The sequence below is a fragment of the Syngnathus acus genome, chromosome 8, assembly GCF_901709675.1.
Source record: "Syngnathus acus chromosome 8, fSynAcu1.2, whole genome shotgun sequence".
In the NCBI taxonomy this organism is placed as follows: domain Eukaryota; kingdom Metazoa; phylum Chordata; class Actinopteri; order Syngnathiformes; family Syngnathidae; genus Syngnathus; species Syngnathus acus.
In genome coordinates, this window is record NC_051093.1 from 6732224 (window position 1) to 6746721 (window position 14498).

Sequence of the window (14498 nt, forward strand, 5' to 3'; positions counted from 1 at the left end):
TTGATCAATGTAGTGTAGATATTTACCATATACAGATATAGTAATATTATTGCACTCTGGCTACACATCTAGTAAGTAAGTTAGTTTGGTTGTCTTTAGATGTACAGAAATACTTTATGGGGGTCACGTGATTCAGAAGGAAGGCTCAGTGATGAAACAGCTTGGATATAATTGGGACAGCAAAAGGATGAAAGGCATAGAATTATATTTTCAGTTGATTTGGCTTATTTTTGTTTATTTTCTCCCGCATAAGGAAATAATGTACCGTATTTTCCACACTATAAGGCGCACCTAAAAATCTCCAATTTTCTCAAAAGCCGACACTGCGCCTTATAATCAGGTGCGCCTTATGTATGGACCAATATTGAGCCACTACAGCAGGCGTGCCCAAAGTCCGGCCCGCGGGCCAAATGTATACATCTTATATATGGACAAAGTTTTAAAATGGGCCATTCATTGAAGGTGCGCCTTATATATGGACAAAGTTTTAAAATGGGCCATTCATCGAAGGTGCGCCTTATAATCCGGTGCGCCGAATAGTGCGGAAAATACGGTACACTATTTGGTTCTGCAAAACATGGAGTGTAAAATTTCGAATCAATTTGACTTGTATCACTGAGCCGGCTCCTGAACGCTGCAATCAAGACACCAAATACATAAAAGACAAAACTACAGAAGACACACCACACACACATATGATTTCTCTTATTCTTAAAAATAGAAAAATAAAAATCCAATCCTCTACGTCATCCCGCCGGAGGAGAATTTTCCCTCCTTCGTTCCTGTTCCTCTCTTGAAAGGAAACGTACATTCACAATAGGATAACGGAGGAAAAAATTCAAACTTGTGTGCAAAAACACTTTCGATCTCTATAAAAATATGTGCATATGGATAGAGCTATTTTAATCTCACCAAATAATAATATTTTCTTTATTTACACTGCACAAATACACAGATAAACGTACACTACAGCTCTGTCCTGCTCCCCCTCACTGTCAAGAAAGAAGAAAAACACGGTGACGCGACAACAAGAGACGTACAAAAACGTACAAACACTCATTCGAACACACACACACACACCTGCTCGGATCAATGTGATCAAGGAGCAGAGGAGGGGCAAGCAGAACTTCTGTAGAAAACCTGAAGTTGCATATCCCACAATCCCACCCCACGCTTGCACTTCATAAACCACTTCCTGTAAAAGGTCAGAGGTTGTCAGCCAGACGCTGCTTCCTGATTGGCTCGCGTGGGTGTGGACAGTGCGTCAAAAAGAGAAAAAGAACTTTGGCTACAGAGTTAGGTGGCTTTAGTCCTTCATTGTTCGGTGCCACCGAAGTGGAGCTGGATTAATCCAGTGTCGGTAATGGGTCGGTGCCGGTATCTGTCTGTCTGTCTGTCCGTCTCGGGACGGCGATCTGCCAAATTCATCAAAACAAAAGAATCCATCTCTCTTAAAAAAAAAAAAAACTTCCCAATACTCCTGAGGTCAGCATGTTCTCCAGCTCGGGAGATTTTGGACCAGTGAATTCCTCTTCCTGATGTTCATTGGGCGGTCCTCCGGTTCTTTGCGGTGAATCCAGCACCGGTTCCCAGTTTGTTGTCAAAAGGTGAAGCGCACGGCGCAGGATCTGCGTCCGACAAGCATCTGGATTGTGGTTGGTCAAAAGTGAATTGGGGTAAGGGGATGCAGTCCCTTGTAAGGGCGGAGCGCCTGGCGGCGGGCGAAATGGGACGTGTCTGTACGAAAGGTCTCGGGACGAGAGGTGCGTGAGGCTGGATGAAGATGTTGGGGCTGATGGGGATGGGGGGGTGCGTGGGGGTTGACGGGAGCGGTGGAGTGTATGCGGGCGTGGTGCTCGGCGAGGGTGTGAGCGTGCGTGTCGGCGTTTGGAGTTGGACGGGCGTGAGCGCCCGATGCATGGGCGAGTGCGGCTCGACGTCTTGTCGTGAGTCGTAAGACGGCGTCCTTCGTCTCAGCATCATGCTGCAGTCGGCCAGTTTCGGGGGCGAGGGCGGGTTCTCCCTCTCTGAAGGCGGGTGGACCGATATGCAAGGGGGGCTGGTCTTCTTTTTACGGTGTCCACCTCCGACTGACTGCACCCTCATCGGGAAATTGCTCTTTCCTTTGTGGAACTCCGAGTTTTGCTCATCACCGGGGATGCCGTCTTGCGGGAGGCACACCTCGATGGAGTGGCGCCGATGTTCGTCAAGGTAACCGGCGGACAATAACGACGCCTGAGGATCCACGTTGAAGCCTTTCCTAAAGTCCCGGTCTATCGATTCCGCTCCATGCGGGCTCCTGGAGGACGGCCGCGGTAATAAAGAGGGAGGAGGCGACGAGGTGGAGTCGGTGTATGGAGAGAGGGAATGGCTTCGACCTGCTCTCGCTCCGCTCTCCTGTCCGCCTTCCAGTTCAGCAATCTGTCGGTGGCGGGCCAAGCTGGTGATGTGACACACCTCCTCGTCAGCCGGGTCAAAGAGGGAGGCGGCGGAGGGCGGTCTGGGCCGGTGGAGGCTGGCGCTGCGTAATGGGAAGCGTGGAGAGCGAGGCGGAGGGAGGAGAAGCGAGGGGGAGGACGGTGGAGGAGGGAGGGAGGATGAGATTATAGGTGGGAGAGGAGAAGGAGACACTGAAGGGAGTGGGAATGGAGAAGGGGAGGAGGGTGGGCGGGAAAGAGTCGAGGGGGAGGAGGGAGGGAGAGGAGGCAGGGGAGATGGGGCGGGGCTACGGGGAGAATGCGATAAGGGGGACGGCAGAGGAAGATGGACAGGGGTCGCCCTCTCTTGTTGCTCACAAGTTTGGACTTCCACAGAATCCACATTAACTGCAACCTGTAAAATCAAATCTGACTTTATTTACTATGAACAATTAATAGGCTGCTAAAAGTGTGAAGGAATATTTCACCTGTCTGCGTAGGGGCCGAGGGGAGGGGTGCGGCGTGGGCGGGGCGATGCGAGGCAGGTTGACGGAAGGTAGCAGCCGCGGGTGAACGGGGGAAACATCAGGAACCTGCAGCAGAGTGCGACTCTCACACGGCTGTGAATGGACCGAAGTCAGAGAGCCTGAAAGTACAGATGAAGCTGGTTTGGAATGGTTCACCAAATCATACGAAGGGACCATCTTAACACATGGACATTAGAATCGGTAGTTTTGGCCATCTGCTAATAATATTAACAAAATGTGTACATTCATTTAATTCCTGTATTGTTTCTGAGTCATCCGCAAATCAAACTAACTGGACTCTTATGCAACCATCGATTACCTGAACCGCTTCTCTTCATGAAGGTCACAGGCATGCTGGAGCCTAACCCTGCAGTAGACGTGGGCACACCCTGAACTGGTCGTCAGCCAATCACAGGGCACACATACACAAACAACCAACCACACTCACAACCACACCTATACACAATTTGGTGTGGTCAATCAGCCTACCCTGCATGTTCTTGGAATGTGGGAGGAAACGGGAGGCACGGGGGGAACATGCAAACTCCACACAGGAAGACCGGAGCCGGAATCAAACCCTGCACCTCTGAACTGTGAAGCGACATGCTAACCAGTGCGCCACTGTGCCGCCTTGGCCTCTCATTTTTTGTTGAATTTGTTATGTTTGTTCTTGTTTCCTGAAAACATAAAAAAATGACTTGGGCAATTACTTCACTAACAATCTCTGGTGATGTTTTTTTTTAATATAGTATTGGTGGTTTTCATAATTATGATGCAATTAGGATAGTATTAAAAGGTGATTAAGTCCCATTGTTCCAGTATTGGACCAGACGTTTTTTTTTTTTCTCGTCACAGAACACTTTACCTGAATGTTGCTCCTGAGCACTGACATCCACCTCTTCGAGGGGGTAAGGAGCACTAGCAGGTCTCACAGGTCGGAACATGTAGCTGTCGTTGGGCAGAGAGTGCATCCTGGATACGGACATCTTGTCAGAAACTTGCAGTGCATCCTCACTGCACTTCACCACATCGTCCTTTAGAGGGAGACAGAGACCAGTCATTAAATACATAACAGTAACTAACAGATGAGAGGCGGCTGTTACCTGGCCAGGAGATTGTGGTGGACATGGCCCAACAAAGGTCCTTGGATTTGAGCTGTGGGAAGAAATGCTCGAACTACGTTTTTTCTTCTCCATCTCCATTTCCATGGCAATTTCTGCATCCATTTCTGCATCCTCTTTCGCATCCTTAAAATATTATTGGGAAATTTTCAAGGCCTATTAAAATAATATAAGACTGCAAACCTCCATCCATACCTTGTTGCTTTCTTCTAGATGCTTCATCAGGACGGCCACCACCACATTAACCAGCACAAACTGGGCCATGAGTACGAAGGTGACAAAATATATGGGAGAGATCAACGGCAGGTAGGAGAGACAGTGAAGCTCCTCTGGAAGACATTCTCGCAATGTGTCCTGAGGAAAATAATAGTTCCACAAAAATGTTCACTTGATTCAGTGGTGAGCTGTCAAGGCCAGGAATGTCTTTGCTGCTGGCCTGAACACGACCCGAAGCACTGACCTACATTTAAAAAGCACAATATTTGCTCAATTTAAAGCAATTTGTATTGTTTTGTATTTTATTTGACGTTATTACGAGGTGAATTAAGTCAGCCACTAATGCAACTTCAAGACTTCAGTGCTCCTTCCTAATCTACTGATTATTTAGTATTTGAGCACCATCTTGAAGTCGGTGGGCAATATTGCCCTTGTCTTTTAATAACATTGTCTCCGTAATATGATTGTCTGGGATAACCATCATGAATTACATTTTTTGGTGAAGTAAAAGTCAAGATGTGAAAGTGCTCAGACTGCTCAGTTCTTTATTATCCATAATTGGTTTTGGAGGTCATTTCTATCATGTGAGTGTGCAAGTGCGTGGAAAAATGTGTGTTCATACTTTCATAATGCCATTCCAGTTGTCTCCCGTGGATACGCGAAAAAGCGTAAGGAAGGCCATCCCAAAATTTTCAAAGGTAGCATGACGGCTCAGACCCTCACAGGGATTGTGGTCGTTACACTCTAAGAAACACACAAGCAGAGTTTCATTCGGTAAGCGAACACAAACATGGACAGAGTGGACCTGCCAAAGTCAAATGAACCAAAAGGATGCCAAAAAAAAAAAAGTAAGCTCCAGCTGGCTCACACCAACGGAACCGCCTTTTGCTCATTTTAGAAGTTGCTCTCATTTAGTAATATTTTCCGTTGCAGAAATAAAAAAGATTAAAAATTAAAAAAATTAAATGAATAAATAAATAAATAAATAAATGTCTTTGAGGAGCACCCAAAAATCTTAAAAATCATTTTTGGAGACAAGAAAATCAGTCTTTTAGTCTGATAAAAAAATTGTATTTGATGGAGATGGTCTACAGAGAAAGCAATTTGTAAATAAATATGATTTTCTTCCAGCACAGAACAGCTCCGTTATATGATCGTGACAGAGAAGCAGATGGGAGTAGAGTGATGTGTTTTGACGTACCAAGCTTGCCAAAGAGCTCTACTCCCAGGGCGGCATAGATGAAGAAAAGCAGCATGAAGAGGAGACCAAGATTTCCCACCTGGAGGTAAAAGAAATGTTAGTTCCTCTTCCAACAGAGCGAGGTGGGATTAACTTTGTAGAGGATGAAAGATTTTAGCCAATTAATTAACATTTTTTGCTCTTCATCGCAGTTATGAGAAATGTGATACTTTATTTTAACAAGAGGTGCAGTAAATTGATATTTCCCTATTGTAGTATCAGAATGTTTCCAGATATTTTTTTGCTTCTTTGTGCCTTTTTCTGCACTCAGTAACCTCATCTGCACGTGACATTTAGAAAATGGCTTAGCAATCGAGTCAGTAACATCATACACTTTAAAGCTGCTGCCCAAACCAGGCATGAAATCCTCCCGGATGGCCATAAATAGAATAAAAATAAATTACCTACCTGTGGCAGAGCTTGCATGACGGTGTCCAGTAGAGATCTCATGCCTGTGGCCATCTTAAGGAGTTTAAGTACTGAGGGAAGAAAACAGTGGAGATGCCTTCAACAGTGCACTTCACACTGGTGAAAGATTTCTCAATTCACATAAGGAAAAAAGATAATTATTTCTGTTGCCGATCTAGCTAGCATTTATTTTGAATAAACAGAATCTTTTTTTAAAATAATTCTATGAATGGCAACAACTTCTGCAATCTGTTGAAAAACTGACCTGTCACCACTGGCGGAACTAAGGGGGGGGCACAGGGGCACCCCCCCCACCCTGAAATATACTTGGACCTCTCAGGTGCCAGACCATATATTGACTTTCGGGTATTTTAAAAATAAAATAAAATAGCTTTTCCAGTTCCTGTCACTATACATATGTAGAGTATATAGCAGATTAATTTTCGTTCCATTATTTCCCCGAGGAACAACTGTGTCAAAATCCAAACAGTTGCTGCTGTGTGTGCGCGTCTACCTCGTGCTATCCTGAGCACTCTCATAATTCGGATGATGGTAGGATTTATAGGAAGAGATGCACTCATTTTCAGCTCCTCCAGTATGATGCCCATGATGGATAAAGCCACAATAGCAATATCCAGCTGGTTCCACCTAAAATTACAAAATTACACTATTCCATATCTCTGGCATGGATTAACGAATAAAAACAAATTGCTGTCATTCAACAATTTGTCGTTACCTGTCTTTGAAAAATCGGTGTATCCCAAATGCCATAAGTTTAAGAAGGGCCTCGATGATGAAGATGCAGGTAAACAGGTAGTTACAGTACTTCAAAACCACCACCAAATACTGGACACACACAAACATCTCGCGACATGTAGTCAATGCAAATTTGCAATGGAACAGAAATTGGATACTTCACATATTGCCTGGAATATTTGTGAGAACATGAGGCGGGCTTACCTGGGGTTGATTGTAGTGCTCGATACTCATGGTGAACACATTGACGCATATGATGAAGGTAATAAAGAGGTCCAGGTAGTTACTGGTGCACAGTCTATGGATAGTCAAACGCTGGATGGAGTAATCCGCGTAGTAGGGCCTTTGTTTGGCTTCTGGGGAAAAGCAACAGACACAAAGAGTGACACACTAAAAATAAGAATGTGAGAGGGAATCAAATGCGTGTTGATGGTTTGAATCTTTTATATGATGATCACGGTGGTGTGCACTGAGAGCTGCAGGGAAAAGGACAGAAAGCATCACACTTCTGCAATACAGTCAAGTCCAGTTCATTAGTTACATTTTTACATTTACATTAAAAAAACAATTAAAACCAACAAAAAAAAAGTCATTTTTACCCCCACAGTCAGTCAGTGCACACCTAGAAGTATTGTATGTTACAATATAGGAATATTAAAAATGGTGTAGACCACCAATTATTAATGGCTTTGAACTACAGAAGTCAATGAACTGTTTTAATCAAAGTTACCCAGATTGAGTAACTTGGATCTAGTTTGGATTGCGCAATGACATGTCCATATGAACGATATGAGATGTCTCCAACGTGCTTACATGCCTTTGAGTCAAAACAAATATAACGAGGCTCATGATGGGCTGGTTCAACAACACGTTTTTTTTTTTTTTCCATCATCTACTTTGTTGTCTTGTGGGGACATTCAAATTGCTGAGTTGGGAAATGTTTGGATCGGGACTGTGAAGTTGAAGACCCAGCAGCCACATTTGAATTGCCGACACTCAACAGTCTAATTCTTTTTTTTTTTTTGACAAAAACATTCGATGAATTGATCACACCAAATACTGCCTTTGGATGGCACAACGGAATTGACGTCTTTTCATTTTGACTTAATGTATCAGGACAGTATTTTTTTGCAGTCGGTGGTGTGTTTCTGAGATCTTCTTGATTTGCACATTCATATATGTTCTCATGACACTATATAGCAGTAACAGCATCTGCTATGTTTCTGAGTCTGCCAGTCAAAGCATGTTTACCAGGAAATGTCCTACCCGAATGACGAGATGCCTCTGGCTCCCTCAAAGAAGGACGAGGGGACATTGCCATTTGGCCGAACTGAATTTCACAACACGCTAACAAGCAAAGTAGGCGCCCGGATTGTTAACACATGCAGGGAAAGCTCACTAAAAAAAAAAAAAACATTGGAATAGATTGAACATTTTGGGTTGGCAATTTGGTGTGCTGTTTTGTTTTGGTTTTATGTTTTGGCATGCACGTGTTATCATAATGGATGATTGGAATGCAAGATTGGATTTCCTGTGATTTTGCATGCAGTGTTAGGAGGGAGGCAGGGCAGCAGTCATGCAATGACATGCGACAGAGTGGTGAAGCCCACAAATTGTCAGTAACCACTGTTAGTGTGAGCTCGCCAGTCTGTAAAACTCAACGGACGTCTGAAATTTCCCTTCATTTCCTTTTTTTTTTTTTTTATTATTATCAGGCTCTGAAAGCAGGCAGTGCTCAGAAAAATAGACTACCGACCAGCCCCTTCCTTCTCCTTACTCCTGCGCTTTTTTTCTATGATTTTGAGCCTCTTCTCTTCCCGTAAACGGGCCTCCTCTTCTTCCTGGTCCTGTCGGCACTTGTGGAAATTCTCTACCACCACGCCGACGAACATGTTGAGGACAAAAAAGCTGACGATGAGCAGAAAGGAGATGAAGTAGATCAGCATCCACGGGTTGTGGTTCCTCACAGGCTGAAAAGACAAGAGAATCAAGTTGAAATACAATTGGTTGATTCTGAGCAATGTCAGGTGGTTTTGTCACAGTAAAAAAAAAGACCAAAAATAACAATTTAATTTATTTTAATAAAAAATATTATTATTAATTATTTTGTGCCTGTTGAAAGTAATAGCATAATTTTCATAGGATTAAATTGTACTCAACTCGACTATTTATAGAGCATTTTAAAAATAACTCTTCTTCAAAAACATAAAATGGTGACACTGTAGACGGGTTGCCATAGATGACTTATCACTTTACCTGTTGGTCCACTCCTACCGCGTCCAGGCCGTCGTACATAATATTGACCCAGCCGTCTTTACATGACAGGACAAACAAAGACATCAAAGCCTAAAGTGGAAAAAAAAAATTGGAAGGTCAACACACAAGAGCCCCCTTGTCCGCCTTTCATAAAACCCTGTGTTGATATTTATTTGCCAACTTTAAAGGTTTGTCTCTCTAAAACCACTTGCAGTATTTTTTTATTTTTTTTTAAAGCCAGGCATTAACAGTCATACTGTATTTTTTTTCTCGCCATACCTGAATCAGGTTGTCGAAGTTGTACTTCCTTCGTTTCCAGCTGTAGTTGGCTTCCAGGCAGTCGGATTTATTGGTGATGTTTTTGGTGTTAAGACCTTCACAGTGGAAGAATTTCCCTTTGAAAAGCTAGAGAACACACCAAGAAGGCTTTTTAATTCATTTTCCATCCGACTATTCAAGAACATCAGGTTGTCCAAATTATAAATTTAAACGTGTAGATTTATAAATGATTTAAAACTACCTGCACTCCCAAGATGCCAAACACAATGAAGAAAGCGCAGCAGATCAGGACAATGTTGCCGATAGGCCGAAGAGAAGTGATGAGGGTCTCCACAACTAATTTTAATCCTGGTGCCCGACTGATCACTCTGGAATACACAAAAAAATAAAAGCAAAACATTTTTGGTGTAACTTGAAAAAGCTACTTCACACAATACAAAATAAAAACCTCTGTGGCTCATATTATTGCATATTACATTATTTATTCATTACTGGTATACAATTACTATTATTTAATTCTGTGAATGTATGTCAAAGAATTACATTGCAAAGTAATGAGGTCGGTATATGTATTAAATATTTAGGATTTTTACAGTAATAAGAATACGTCAAACTTTATGACCAACAATAGTAATGCTTGCATATAGTTGGGTTGCCTTTAAGGACACATCGGATTTTACAAATGCATAAATGCTCATGATGTACCTGAGTGGGCGCAATGTGCGTAGCAAGCGTAAAACTCGGAGGATGCCCAGGATCCGGTTCCCACCAGAATATGCCAGAGAGACCAGAATGTCGACGAGAGACACAAACACCAACACACCATCCAGAATGTTCCAACTGGACTGAAGGTAGGTCTGCTTCCCAAAGCAGAACCCGAGCGCTACCACCTGACAGAAGCACGCAACATGACAAAATCAACTAAAAAAAAAACAATTTGGGCTGTGCATGGTCCCCAAATGTAATCGATATATTCATAAACAATGTACATTATAAATCCTAAGTTCTGCCATACCAATATTAATCGAATAGAATATTAAAAATATGTTAAGTCAAGTTAAAAAAAAAACTATTTTTTCTGCCTTAAAAATATGTTAAGTCAAGTTAAAAAAATAGTTATTTTTTTTTAAATAAAAATAAGTGGTTAATTAATATCTTGAGTAATTTAAAAAAAAAAATCAAAAAAATGTCCAGTAATATAAAATAACAAAATTAATTTTTCAATGTAACTGTGCCATCACCATTCTTCAAAAGTATAGCTAAACAAACATTGATATTACCTTGATGGTCATTTCTGCTAGGAAGATCACAGTGAAAACATAGTTGGACACTTTGAGAAACATCCGTTCCTAAAGGTGAAGAAAGATTACGATTATTATGGATTCAGGATGCAATGCAATCAGATAAAAAAACATTTGGGCTATCACATTTTTCACCAAGCAAAAATATGAATACCAGATTTGTATTTGTAGTCCTCACTCCAGTACAGATTTCATTATTTGCTTTTGTGCTTTTATAATAATTTTAGAGTCAACATGAAACAGATTCCATCATTCCATCTTACATTGCTGTGTGGCTGTATATTAGGTCTTTCCAGAGCAATAGTGATGCAGTTGAGGAAGATGAAAACCAGAACCACATGGTCAAACATTTTGTGAGAGATCACACTTTGGCACCACACACGAAATCTAAACAGACACACAAATAAAACAAAAAAATTCAAGCAAGTGAATAGGAGACACGTTGAACTGTAAAAAGAAGAAAAACAGACTCACGAGTTCTCTGGCGAAAACAAGTACAACGTCCATTCTTCGTGTTCTTTGCACCAGCGAGGTTTCATGTTGAGGAACTCTTTCTTCATCATCCAGCAAAAGGAAGGCTGTAGGAGTCAGAAGTTACATGTCAACATCAGCTTGCTATTCAACACACATCCAAGTGAATACATTACCGTATTTTCCGCATTATAAGGCGCACGTAAAAACCTCCAATTTTCTCAAAAGCCAACAGTGCGCCTTATAATCAGGTGCGCCTTATATATGGACCAATATTGAGCCACTACAGCAGGCGTGTCCAAAGTCAGGCCCGCGGGCCAAATGTATATATCTTATATATGGACAAAGTTTTAAAATGGGCCATTCATTGAAGGTGCGCTTTATAATCCGGTCCGTTTTATATATGGACAAAGTTTTAAAATGGGCCATTCATTGAAGGTGCGCCTTATAATCCGGTGCGCCTTATAGTGCGGAAAATACGGTAACTTCACCAAAAGGAACCGTCTTGTGGCATCTTGGTACTAATAAACTGCGTTAAAGTCAATTAAGATGCTTCATTTAGACAAAAGTAGAGCTTTGCCGCCATCTTGTATCACCATGATACTGATTGTTGAAGAGAGCTGAAGAGTCTCATTTGGACAAAAGTAGTGCTTTGCAGCAGCAATAGGGGATTTTAACATTTCTGCTAACCGAGGCTAAGGTTTGGTCACACTGAACAAATCCAGAACCTGTAGCAACTTACCTCATAATCAGTATCATCTTCAGGCAAGGAGTCTTCTTTGGCGTGAGTGTTCACATTAGAATTATGAGTCATGTTCCCGCCATTACAGTCGCCATATTGGACCCCGACGGCCGGGCAGAGAGTGGACGCCTGTAGCAGTTCCAATGGATCCGGCTGGATCCTGTTATCGTACCCGCCAGCGTCGCTATTGTCATCCACACCCTCTTCCTCCTCTCCTCTCTCTCCGGACAATAGACTCTCTCGTTCTCCGCTAGTGTCTCGCCTTTTGAGGCTCGGTGCTCTTCCCAGGCTATTCCAGCTGGAGCGACGGCTCCCCCATGAGCTGGATCCACGTGGAAGGAGAGGGGAGCGGCGTGCTGGACTGAAATGGCTCTGGAGGAATGACAGGAATAACGACGACTCAGATAAAATAATTCATCGGGTGTCCTAAACCAATCCCTGGTTTGAAGCTCACCAAAGATCTCTGATCACACGTTAAAACATCCATGGAGGTGGCACTTCCACGGCGAGACTCTTGGTGGATGGTTTCAGGTGGTCCGACCTCTCCATGGTGCAGAACTCCTTCTGCGGCCATGACATCATCCTCCAGGTAGGACTCCAAGCCTAAAGAGCTTTTCGGAGTAGGCATGGGCGTGGCGGCTGTTCGCATAATTATGGGAGGAGCCATCGAACCGCGTGGATCGGCATGACCATTGGCCGTCATCATCAGCGTGTACATTTTCAGTTCTGTAGAAGGAACAGGTGGGATTTTTCTTTCAGATGCAATAGTGCGGCTCTTTGTCATCAGGTGAGATGAATATGAAAGGCAACATTTTATTTACCGGTGTCTCGGAGTTGTTCTACTTTCTCATCCTCTTCAAAGTTGTCGGATTTTTTGTCATCATCTGACTCGGAGCGATTTGCATCACCCTAAGACACACATTGTATTTAAATTCAACATAAGCTGTTCTCTCTTTGTATTGCTATTTTTTTTTTTTTTTTAAACAACTGTTTATGTCAGGAGGACAAATGAATTGTTTTTTCCGATTCAAAGTGCTTCGCTTGCCCTTCAGGGGTACGCACTGTAACCAAGGTGGAAGGGGAAGGATTGATTCTCAAATTGATTCGAGTTTGCGGGACCGCTCGACAGTAATCTTCCTCCTTTTGCCCCCTTTTAAAAACAGTGATCCCTCACTTCATGTGACATTTCTGTAATTGAGAGGCTGCACCTGTGGCCCCGCCATGGCTCAACTGGGAGTTTATTAACAGCAAGACGAGGCCATTACACTGCACACCGCTGAGAGAGAAAAAAAGAGTTGTTGTTCCGAAGAGAACATTAATCTATTCTCTCTTGTCTCGCCCAATGCTACCATAATAAACCCACTTTGGCTGAGCAATTGTCTGTTGTGTTAAGAAAAATGGATAGCACGATTCCAATATGGCGGATCTTATGTATTTAAAAAAAGTAAATAAGAAATAAAAAATAAAAAATGAAAATAAGCAATTGTCTGTTGTGTTAAGAAAAAATGGATAGCACGATTCCAATATAGCGTCTCTCATGTATTTAAAAAAAGTAAATAAAAAATAAAAAATAGAAAATGAAGATAAAGATAAAGATTAAAATTAAAATTAAAAAAATAATGCTACTCACCTCAGCCTGAAAGCCCTCAACCAAGATGGCCACCAGCAAGTTGAAAAGCACATAGTTCCCAAATGTCATCAGTGCAACAAAGTAGAGAGCCGCCCATGGGGTGGTGGAGGCCATGCCGTTATACAACACCATGTTCCAGTCCTCCTGGGTTAAAATCTGCACGTTCAAGAAAAACTCATTCAGCCCTATTATGTCACAAATCTGTGAAACAAAAGACCCTAACTCCCAAACCCTGCAAAGTTTTGGGGGGATTTAAAAGACAAAATAGAGAGAAAAAATACTGTAAAAATAAAGACTTGGGAACTTTGCCACTTTTTCAGTACTCAAGGGATCTTCCTGTTGAGAAGAGCTACTTTTACTGCCGACACGCAGCAGTACTTCAACTTTTCCCACAAGGGATTACTGTAAGATGACAAGCAAGGTCTAGCGAGCGAGTGTGCGCGTGTAGCGTGCGTGTTTACGCGCAGTAGCTTTTAAACCAATGCCGGAGATGAAAGCATTTAAAAGTAGGACAGTGTTCATGATGCAGCATGAAAGCTGGCTGCCCACTCAAAGCCCGTGGCAGGGCGCTATTTCACTTCGCTGTTAGCTTGGCGTGTATTTGGATGTCTGTTAGTGTTTCAGCTACTAAAGTACAGTATGAGAATATAGTTCTCCTGCACATGACAGTCACGTCTGCATAAATGCTTCTCCGTGTTAAGCCTGAGAAGTAGAAAAGTATCTCCACACATGTTAGAAAATAAGATTAAGAACAATGTACTTGTCAGCCTTTGATTAATGAGCAGAGCTTGGCGAAGAAGCTGGGCTCATGAGGATGTATCTTATATATATATATATGTGAGCACATAGACACAATACTTAAGTTTCACATTCCCATTTTGGATGGCATGTTGACTTTTGAGAAGATTCAAAATGAGTTATGTCATTTCTTTGCCAAGTGGGCTTTAAAAATAGCATGACACTCAAAGTGCCTTAAATGGTTCCAGATAGAGAACACACAAGTAGGATGTTTGGATGTTATGTCATTAAAATTCTGTCTCTACAATCTCTGGCTGTACAGTAGGTACGGAGTTTTATCTGATGGCAGATATACACAGTACAATAAATGCTTCTGTCTGTGCAACATTTTAGTAT

The 14498-nt window shown here is 42.4% G+C and overlaps 1 protein-coding gene across 3 annotated transcripts in view; it reads right to left on the reverse strand.

Moving 5' to 3' along the window:
• Window positions 1–687: 687 nt before the first annotated feature.
• cacna1ha (calcium channel, voltage-dependent, T type, alpha 1H subunit a) overlaps window positions 688–14498 on the reverse strand; it is a 42481-nt gene continuing 28670 nt past the window's right edge. For 2 of the 3 annotated variants that reach the window (XM_037256408.1, XM_037256406.1), the window contains exons 16-38: window positions 13365–13520; window positions 12556–12643; window positions 12189–12460; window positions 11735–12106; window positions 10996–11099; window positions 10785–10908; window positions 10501–10569; window positions 9926–10110; window positions 9462–9588; window positions 9221–9346; window positions 8942–9031; window positions 8442–8655; window positions 6890–7041; window positions 6666–6775; window positions 6444–6577; window positions 5930–6000; window positions 5483–5561; window positions 4904–5025; window positions 4261–4419; window positions 4048–4191; window positions 3810–3978; window positions 2906–3063; window positions 688–2832 (exon numbers count right to left, since the gene is read on the reverse strand). In XM_037256408.1, the coding sequence (XP_037112303.1) occupies window positions 1543–2832; window positions 2906–3063; window positions 3810–3978; window positions 4048–4191; window positions 4261–4419; window positions 4904–5025; window positions 5483–5561; window positions 5930–6000; window positions 6444–6577; window positions 6666–6775; window positions 6890–7041; window positions 8442–8655; window positions 8942–9031; window positions 9221–9346; window positions 9462–9588; window positions 9926–10110; window positions 10501–10569; window positions 10785–10908; window positions 10996–11099; window positions 11735–12106; window positions 12189–12460; window positions 12556–12643; window positions 13365–13520 (4515 nt within the window). In that variant the 3' untranslated portion in view covers window positions 688–1542. The remainder of the gene's footprint in view (window positions 2833–2905; window positions 3064–3809; window positions 3979–4047; window positions 4192–4260; window positions 4420–4903; window positions 5026–5482; window positions 5562–5929; window positions 6001–6443; window positions 6578–6665; window positions 6776–6889; window positions 7042–8441; window positions 8656–8941; window positions 9032–9220; window positions 9347–9461; window positions 9589–9925; window positions 10111–10500; window positions 10570–10784; window positions 10909–10995; window positions 11100–11734; window positions 12107–12188; window positions 12461–12555; window positions 12644–13364; window positions 13521–14498) is intronic. The other variant, XM_037256409.1, reaches the window with a different exon arrangement.